Below are 10,090 nucleotides of genomic sequence, written 5' to 3'. Positions count from 1 at the left end.
TTGCAGAATTTTATTATAGAGCAGAAATATACTTGTTCCAGAGGAGAGAAAATAAACTGGCTCCAAGTCAAATGACGTTAACAGGTGTCGCCTCACAAAGCCAGGACTAAAATGGTGTGTTATAAACAGGGCTAATACAACACTTTCTGGCTCTTGCTGCATCTATTATGCAAGACCGTGCCCCTGTCATGTTCCTCCTGATTATTTCCAGAGACTTCAAAGGGCGGCCCACATGGGCTCCCATACAAGGACACTGTTGGAGACCACATCTGCCGTGTCTGCCATTTTCTTGCTCTTTAGCTCAAGCTCTGCTCTGCTGTAGCTACGTAAGGCCTTCATAGCTTAATATAAACTTCAAATAAACCTCAATCAGTGTTGCTGCTTCTGCCAGGCTCTGTGACACTTCGACAGAAGGCCATTGCACTGTTGGTTCCACAGATGCGCTGATGTCCGTGAGCTGGCACAGGCAGAGGCAGGTCCTGCCTCCCGGTCAGCATCACATACTGTTGATTGAGGTTAATGGCTAAGAGAGTTATGGAATTATTATCCATAGCTCCCTCTCCTCCTAGAGCCCAGGCTCCAAGCTGTAGAGAAGTAGGAGGGTCGTATGTGAGAACGGTGGCCACAAGAATGTGCTTCTTGGATCCGACTGCACAGTAGCTGAGGTGGACCCTGAAATCACATTTGCACAGGGGCCGTTCCTTCCATGGGCTTCTCTCAGTGGATGATTGAATGTGGCGGACTTATCCCTAGAGACACAGGTGACTCTGACTTGAGGTTTCCTAACAGACTTCTCTGATTTTCCTTAGAACGGAACTGCAGTCTATGTTTCTACCCAACCTTCCTTTTCTCTCTCTCTCTTTCTCTTGCTATTTGATGACTCTCTACGTTTGCCCCCTCATTCCATATTTTTCCTCACAGGCATTTCCCCTACGACAATGTCCTTTTGTACATTTAGATCCATCATGGCATCTCCTTCTCACAGGAACTAGACTGACACAGTGAATTAGTGTTTTGTGTAATGGAATGACTATCTATTCTCCCTGTTGCTGAACCACTTGTACCTTATTGGTCACTTTCCTTCAGAGTTTTCTCTCCCAGCTGGCTTCTAGGCCCTTTCTAAAATTTATTTATTTAATTAATATATTTAAATTAGTAGATTTGATGTTGATCTCAACTTCCACCACTCATGTGTGCCAGGCATACTCAGACATGTGAGGGTCTCAGTAGGGGATGTGATGGGAAGGAGGCTCAAGCTGAGCCCCTTGCTATACATTGTAGAGCACCTATTATGATTCTTTGCCAGTTTGATGCACAGCTAAAGAAACAAAAGAAATACAAGAAACTGTCCCTGCCTTTGAAATTAAAATCCAGTCAGTGAGACAAAAATCACACATGTGCCACAAGTAGGTAAGGCTGTAGATAACAACCATTGACTTTCAAAGACATGGAAACAATGCCAAGAAATAGGGTTTCCTCTTTCTCTGGGCTTGTACTCTTGTGTTTGAAATGATAAAAGAGAATAGCGGAAAGCTGCCTGACCAGCTGGATGTGAAGTTGTGAAGGTGCAAAAGGCACCATGATCATCACGCTCATTACTGTGATGTGCTAAGAGCTCATCGCCTTTCCTGAAGGCCTTGCTGAATTCCCCCATTGTGTCCCGCAGTTGTAGAATTCATGGACTGACATGAGGTCTTCACTTTTGCTCCCCAAAGTAAAAAAGTAGATGGAAACGGGGAATAAATTTAAAAATAGCTCCTAATCAGACACAAAAATTCAGCATTGATTCTCAAAGGGTATAATGTTTTTATATCTAAGAAAATGGATGGTGGTGATGGAGATGGGGAAGATAAATGCCAATTAGATCTTCAATACCACTGTTGCTGTGATTTATTTTTTTTGTTTTTTAACATTTTTGGCCCTTGGCTAAATTCTAGATTAATAGGCATAGAAATAATGTCACTGATGATTATGTTCTCCTAATGATGGGAAGTACAGTATCTTGAAAGAAAGTTGATGTGAAATAAATGCTGTTAAGTCATGGGATTGCTCACAGAAAGGAAAGAATCAGCACAATTAAGGAAGGTTGTTTTGCTTTGGCGCTGTGATTTGAAATCGTGTTATTCTCAGTGTCTTAAATGAGAGACAATAATGTTGTTGTTTTTTAATGGACTGGTAGGTCCTTAGGGTTAAATTCTTCCTTAAGCCTCTGAACAGTTGTCAGGTGACTTTGGGTGCCTTGCATGCTTTTCTGAAGAGGGTTCCATCAAATGAATGACAAGCTAAATTCCTAGTGTAATTCCACTCTCTTGTGACATCTCTGGATAAACCACTAACATGCAGATGCTTGTGAAATCTCCATCTGGAATTTGTCAATATACTGGGCACAATAGTCCCTGGTATAACATTGGATAAACTTAAACAGGGCAACCAAATAGACAAATTGAACTGACTCATAAATAAGCAAAGCAATTTTTCCTTCAAGTTACACTGAAGTTGACCAATTCAACTAAATTGACAGTTTGGTAAGCTGTTTTGTGATATGTTAATATTTCCCCATTGTAGTTAATATTCTCAATATTGTAGAGCTAATTCCTATTCTGAGATGTATAAAATAAATGCTTGTCCCAGAAGCCCATGGCATACCAACACATGGCATAGTATGAATAACCTGATTCTATACATGAATGAAAAAAGGGGGTTTTAAGGTATGAAATTCTTTCAGCAAATTATCTTGGGAATTTGAGATTATATCTATGCAATCTCCAACATTAATAAAAATGTAACATAAAGGTTATTTTCCCCTTTGGGTGGTGAATTTAAATTTTCATTATTCTATATATTTTCAAAGAATGTTTGCAATAAATATATCTTTTTAATTGGACAAAAAAATAATTTTGAGTGGTTAAAAAAGAGACAGGTGTGGTTTGGCAACTAGGAAAACATTCCCAGCATTTGAAACAACCTGGCAAAGGTTTGGAGGCAAAAGACAGAAATCTGACTACATTCAAGGAGTTTGCCAGATGGCAACAGATAACTGCCCCTGTTCGATTTGGCTATGATTGTTACATACTATTTGTCACTTCAGCAAGCTATCTGTTTACAAGGCATGTGGCCACAGAATGTTGTTTTAAGATTACTCATCATTGGGCTTATTATGTTGAAATGAAGAAATGGAATGGAAAGTCCTTCAGTAATGTCTCTGGGGAATGAGAGTTGTGTTTGTTTATGCCTTTTGGGAATGCATTGTTTTGATTGACCTTAATTGGGAATTCAGAGCGGACATTTGCTCTATTATCTAGAAAGAAAGGATCTGCTGAACAAACACAATTTGGGGGGTCATGTTTTAAAGTGCTTTTTTTTTGCATTGTCTCCTTACTTTTATTTATTTATTTAATTGTCTAAAGTTTTACATATGTCTTTGATGTGCTTTTGAGTTGAGTTAAACACTTCAGAGACTCCGTTCACCTCCGGACATCAGGAATGTTGGTTACAAACTGATCTTAACAGTCTAGCTTTAGTTGGTGTTTATATTTGAAAGTTACACAATTCTATTTATTTCCAATCTATATTCTATAACTTATGTGTTTTCACTAGTTTTGGCCAGCTCTCCTTCTACCTCCGATCTATCCAAGTGACTGAGTTTTGCTGTATGAATTTACTGCTGTATTAGTTTACTGACAGTGATATATAGACCATGGCTTCCACAGCTGTTTTAGATGAAACTATATTAATGTGTAAACTTGCAACATACAGCTTAGCTGGAAAGGTATGTGGAGCAGGTGACTGAGGAGATAACTTTCACTGCTTGGACTAAAGTCAGTGTTGAAGGAGCTAAAGATGCCTGTTGAATTTTGGTGTGTGTGTGTGTGTGTGTGTGTGTGTGTGTGTGTGTGGTTTGGGGTGTGCATGTGCAAAGCAAGAGGTCTTCAGACTTCAAATAGCTAAAGAAATGGGTAGTGAAATGAAGTCCCATTTCACACCCTCACATGCTGACTATGGGAGGAGCCAAATGCAGTGCTGGTTTGTTGATATTAGTCTATCATCGTGGTTTATGATGTTTTAAAAATGTGTTAAAGATGTTCATGAAGATGTAAAAGATAAATTAAAAACCTGCATCAATGGTAACAAACGTCAACTGTAAAGAAAAGATTTTAAGTCCCGGGGGTGTTAATACAAATTGGTATTAGTGGAACAGAGTCTTAGTGAACATATTTCCATGTCCCCCTAAACACAAATAGCCTCAAACCTTTGGAGGTTGTTCCTCTGAGATGTTTCATCAGTGACATCACAGTAATTGCCACCTCCCTGGGACTACTTTAGGCCCTGCCCAGAGTCCAGAAGTCCAGACGGCCCAGAAGACAAGCAGGTTGGAGCCTGAGTCAGAGAGAGGAGAGAGAGGGGGAGACAGGAGAAGCCTACCACAGCAGGTACGTTCTTGACCCTCTTCGGGAATGGCAGGATTCTTAGGCTTAGCATACGGTGTGTGTGTGTGTGTGTGTGTGTGTGTGCGCGCGCGTGTGTGTGTTACAAGTTGCAAATGAGACAGGCAGAGGAATATTTACATTTCTTAATGAAACAGACAATGCTTATTGTACATGGTATTTCTTAAGCTATAAAGTGAATAGCGTTGATTCTTGTTTTCCTATTTTCACTTCATGATATGCATTTTCAGTTTTTATTTCATCCATATAGCAATCACTTTGGATCATATGGTGTGATCTTGACTCCAGGGAAATTTTAAAATAAAGCCAAGCTCTGGCCAGGGGGGCTCAGTTGGTTGGAACATTGGCCTGTACCCTGAGAGGTTGCAGGTTCGATTCCTGGTGAGGACACATACCTAGCCTGTGGGTTCAATCCCCAGTCAAGGCCGGTACAGGAGGCAACTGGTTGATGTTTCTCTCTCTCTCTCTCTCCCGCTTCCCCTCTCTCTAAAATCAACTTAAAAAAGAATTAAAAAAAATAAAGCCAAAATAGTCTTTGCGGCTTAACAGCAGAAAAGTGAAGGTTGCTGGTCTGAATTTCTGCCTGACCTTGGTATTAATGTGTGTGAAAGTTAAATCAAGTCCACCCCTTACAATGAGCACATGTTGATTGAGTTGATTCATTAGAAATTCTCACCTTAACTCTGTGTTTTGTTCATTTAAAATCTACTTTAAAAGTCCCAAATATTTAAGACCACTATCAAAGTATAAGGAAGAGTAAGAGGTAATTCACAGGTATTCAAGAAGTATGATGGGTAGCCTTTCAATTCAGAGACTACTGAAAAAAAATGCGAAGAGTGCATAAAACATGCAGTTTGACAATAATTTTAAGGCAACACCTATACAACTACCATCCAGATTAAGAAACAGATCATTGTCAGTACCCTAAAAGTCTATTCCTGGTCACCTCCCCCTCTTTGCCCCACCATGTGTAATCACAATCTTGATTGTTGAGATCATCTTGTCCATGCTTCTCTTTATATTTTTATCATCTATATGTGCTTTCCTAAACAATATGATGAAGCTCCCTGTTTTTGACTTGGGATAAATGGAATCATATTCTATGTTGTTTTTTTTTGTAAATTCTTCTTTTGCACAACAATTATATTTATGAGATATACCCATTTTGTTGAGTATTGTTATAAATCATATATTTTCTTAACTCTGTAGCATTCAGGTATATGAATAGACCACCATTCATCATTCATTCTACTGTTGATAAACATTTGAGTTGTTTCCAGGGTGGGGATATTGTGAAAATGTTGCTGTGAACATCCTTGTATAAGCATCCTGGTGCATATGAGCTTGAGTTTTCCAGAGTAAAAGTGAAATCACTCTATAATAGGGAATGAGCATGTACAACTTCAATAAAAAAAAGTCACATTGTTTTCTCGAAGTGGTTGAAAATTTACACTAACTTTGTTTAGCGAGGGCAGTTAATTCCAGTAGTAACTTATTCTCGTAATCGCTTCTATAGAAATAATCACAGTTCGAGCAACTACTTCCAATCTGCCAGCTCTACCTCTGCCTCTAACTTACTATATGTTACTACACAACTCAACCTCTCTCAAAAAGCCAATTTCTTAGCTGTAATCTAAGAGAGAATAATGACGATAACACTTGCCTGAGTTCTGAGAAGGTCACAGAGTTGTTGTGAAGGTCACATACCAAAAGCTGTGGACAACTTTCAATAACATTTTCCCAGAATGTTCTTTTTTTTAACACATGGAAAATATTTAATTGGCACAGTAATAAAAATTTCCTGGGTATAATATATTTTTTAATTTACTAAATTGTTTAAGGTAAAATGAAATAAATCACTAATGTCCACTTTGATATAGGAAAACTAGCTCTTTCATACACTAGTGGTATAGAAACTAGAAAAAAATATAAGAGGAAAATTTAGCAATAAATATTGGAATCCTTAAAAGTATACATATTTCTTATTTTATTTTTAAAATTTTATTTTTCAATTACAGTTTACATTCAATAGTATTTTGTATTAGTTTCAGGTGTACAGCACAGTGGTTAGACAATCATGTACTTTTTTTTCTTCCCAGAATGTTCCTGCTGGGCCATGCTCCATGATCCTCTTTATTTAAGAGCTTAATCTAAGGCAGATTTGGTGGGACAGTTATTTTTCCCTCCATGAATTGTGTTAATCATTAGAAACAGACTCATATTTTTGCATATCTCTGTATTTCTTCAGAACTTACCCACACGAGTGGGCATTTGGGCCAGGATTTTATTTTATTAATAAATTCATAAGGAAAAGTCTGTCTTTTATTCTCATGCCTTTGCCGCCAGGCTCCCTGCTTGGATTCATCACGTTCCTGTTCCCCTCTGCTCTGTGTACGTTCTTACACATCCTCTCTGCTTTCTCATCCATTTATTATCTTCTGTTTACTTTCTAAAGTATTTGTACGAAGATTTTCATTGGAAATTTACTATGTCCTTCATGTGGAGGGCCAGAAGATGGGTAATAATTAAGAAGAAAATGAAACATAAATCAATCATCACTGGCCACATTTTAACTAAGATTCAACAACCTACTAGTTGGCACCAGCTGATTTGAACTTGTGTTTTATACTAACAATGAAATGATATGAAAAATGATCATTCAGCTGGTTTATACCATTAATCATTCGATCCACGAATAATACAACAAATACAGTAATTACAATGAATAGTTCAGTCAGATTAGATGGTCAGGCCAAAAGCTTGCTAACAATTCTTTCTGCCCCCCTGAACTTCCACCTTTAGCAAATAAATGAACACTCTTTCCCTTTAAACATTTTCACTCTATGGGAAACTTTTGTCCTAAGTATCTGCAAGATTATCTTTCACCTGTAATTTTACTTGGTGTGCATACACAAATTATCAATCATGCCACACCACTGAAGGTAACATTTTGATGGACTGCATTGCATATGTTCTCAAAGTATGATTTCCTAAGTGCACTATATGTGCAAACCATAAAGATACGGTTCCTGCTCTTTGAAGTGTTTACAATCTAGGTACATCCTAGACATGACTAAAAATAGCTGGCACAAGCCCTTGTTGAAACAGAAGTAGCCATGAGGTTACCACTTGCTCTTTGGATTGAGTGCCTGTTATGTGAGGGACTTTGGGTTGACTTTGGTAGGTTCTGTGCCCAAAGCAGTGCTTATAAAAGGCAAAGCAGATGTTGAAACTACCTCATACTTTCAACAGGGTTAGATGAAGCCTGAAATCTGAAAAATTACGGTATCCTACTTCTATATGTAATTCAAAGCAAGAAAAATACTAAAACATAATCTTTTTTTTTTTTCAGTTTTGGTGGCTTTGCTGGCTGGTACTCTAAGTTAGCAAGGCAAGCACACACGTACACATACACACACACAAACACAGAAATTGGAGAGAGAAAAATGTAATATTTTTATTTTATCAAAAATATCAATACAATCATTACAGGGGGAAAAATCAGAACTATATTGGTCTTTTTTGACATCAGGCAGCAAAGGCAGTCTGTCTGTATGAGTCAGGAGTCTTAGAGAAACAGGACCAATAGGATGTTGTTTATATGGCTCGTGTGATTGTGGAGGCTGGCAAGTCCGAAATCTGCAGGGTAGGTGGGCAGGCTGGGGACCCAAGCCAGAGTTACAACCAGACTCCAAAGATAGAGTCTGGAGGCTGGAAATCTGAAGTCAAGGTGTTGAAGAGTTGATTTCTTCTGGGGCCTCTCTGGTTGGCTTGCAGATTGCCATCTTCTCCCTACCTTCCCTGGTCTTTCCTCTATGCATGTCTGTGTCCTAATCTCCTCTTCTTATAAAGACATTGGTCATATTGGGTTAAGACTCATCTGAATGACTTAATTTTAAGTTAATTACTTTTTGAAAGACCTGATCTCCAAATACAGCTATACTCTGAGATATTGGGGGTTAGGGTTTGAACATGTGAACTTTGGGGAGACACAATGCAGGCCATAGCACCGTCCTCTTTCACAGTGCTTCTGTTTCCTTTGAGGAAGGAATGCTCATTGAAATTCCCATGCTTTCTTTGTTACTTTCTGTTAGGGGGTGAGGACCAGCAGGAGGTCTTTGGTGTGTCTGAAGAAGTCTGCCTTCCGTTCTCACTGAGCCACTCTGAGAATGGATCTGTCTGCCCGGGAGCTGTGTCTCAACTTCACTGTGGTCCTGGTCACGGTTATCCTTATGTGGCTCCTTGTGAGGTCCTATCAGTCCTGAGACGGCATGCCACTCTCCAGGGATTGACTGCAACGCTCCAGAGCTGCCTGCTGTATGTCCTGAGATCCCACTGCTGTAATGGGATGCCTTTCCTGGCACCCTAAGGCACTTCTGACCTGCACACACCATCTCTGAGGCGCCTCCCGTGTTAGGATCAATTGTGTGTTCTCTAAAGATGCTGCTCTCAAGGGCTGCCAAGAGTTTGCCAGTCAACATTAGATTTATTCCCCAACGCTTATGGCAAATGTGTTAGCTAAGCCACAAGGTTAAAAGGAAACTGGATTCATGATGATGTAGAATTATAAAAAGCCTCTAACCTGTCTCACCACACATCCCTCCAACCCACACTGTCTGCAACCAAACTTTAAATCATCCCGCCAGAAGAAAGAAATGTTAGAGGAAGTCTTTGTCAGCCCCTGTCACAGCTATCATGTGAATAAAGTTAAGTCAACCACAAAAATGACTTTCAGAATTTATTTTGGCTTCTATTTGTGATACTGCATCTGACCCTTGGCTGGGATTGAAGTGACAAATGTTATAGTATTTCTAGCATTTGAGCTAAGCCAAGATGCTCCAACTGTGGAGGATTTGAAACCAAGTCAATTAAGAGTGTCACATTTCAAATAATTCCACTGGCTCTGTGCTCCTCAAACGTTCCTTCTAAACTAGTCCCAAGGGCAGGCGGAGAATAAATCTATTGCACTAGGAGGCTGGGGGCATCGCCTGAAGTGTCCACTAAAAGCACACAGTTTCTTTGAAGTCTTATTTGTTATCTTTACAATTCACAAGAAATGTATATTCCATCCTATAATATCTCCCTGTTTGCTTCAATATAAATATTTCAAATTATTTACCACTGAGTACAAATAGAATATGAGTCACTTTCCATGTTTAGTGATTCTAGTTTGGTTATTGTCATTAACAAACTACAGTTATAACAAGGAGAAAAACAAAAAAATACAAATTTATGAAGATGCTTATAAAAGAGACATATGAAAGAGGCATTTCTTTTAAAAAATATATTTTTATTGGTTTCAGAGAGGAATGGGGAGGGAGAGAGAGATAGAAATATCAATGATGAGAGAGAATAATTGACTGGCTGCCTTCTGCATACCCCACACTGGGATTGAGCCTGCAACCCAGGCATGTGTCCTGACTGGCAATTGACGCTTAACCACTAAGCCACGCTGGCTGGGAGAAATAGACATTTCTTCAACACACTTCTAGAGCACCCCACATAGACAGACCGAGTGTGTCCTTTGTGCCAATTCTGAGGTAACCATGGAGAAAGGGAATGTTGTTAAACCTCATCTGTCATCACATCCCCGAAGAAGGTATTCCTTACTGAGTTGGCCTATAACTGTGGCATAGCCTACCTAA

At 39.1% G+C, this 10,090-nt stretch overlaps 1 protein-coding gene across 1 annotated transcript; it reads left to right on the top strand.

Moving 5' to 3' along the window:
- Positions 1-4,306: 4,306 nt before the first annotated feature.
- Positions 4,307-8,997, top strand: SLN (sarcolipin). Its single transcript, XM_059707974.1, has 2 exons — positions 4,307-4,430; positions 8,540-8,997. The coding sequence occupies exon 2, from the start codon at positions 8,615-8,617 to the stop codon at positions 8,708-8,710; it is 96 nt and encodes a 31-aa protein (XP_059563957.1). The 5' UTR covers positions 4,307-4,430; positions 8,540-8,614; the 3' UTR covers positions 8,711-8,997.
- The last annotated feature ends 1,093 nt before the right edge of the window (positions 8,998-10,090 follow it).

This window comes from Myotis daubentonii, chromosome 9 (genome assembly GCF_963259705.1).
Source record: "Myotis daubentonii chromosome 9, mMyoDau2.1, whole genome shotgun sequence".
In the NCBI taxonomy this organism is placed as follows: Eukaryota; Metazoa; Chordata; class Mammalia; order Chiroptera; family Vespertilionidae; genus Myotis; species Myotis daubentonii.
Note: the sequence above shows the minus strand (reverse complement) of the source record. Positions and strands in the feature narration are given on the sequence as shown.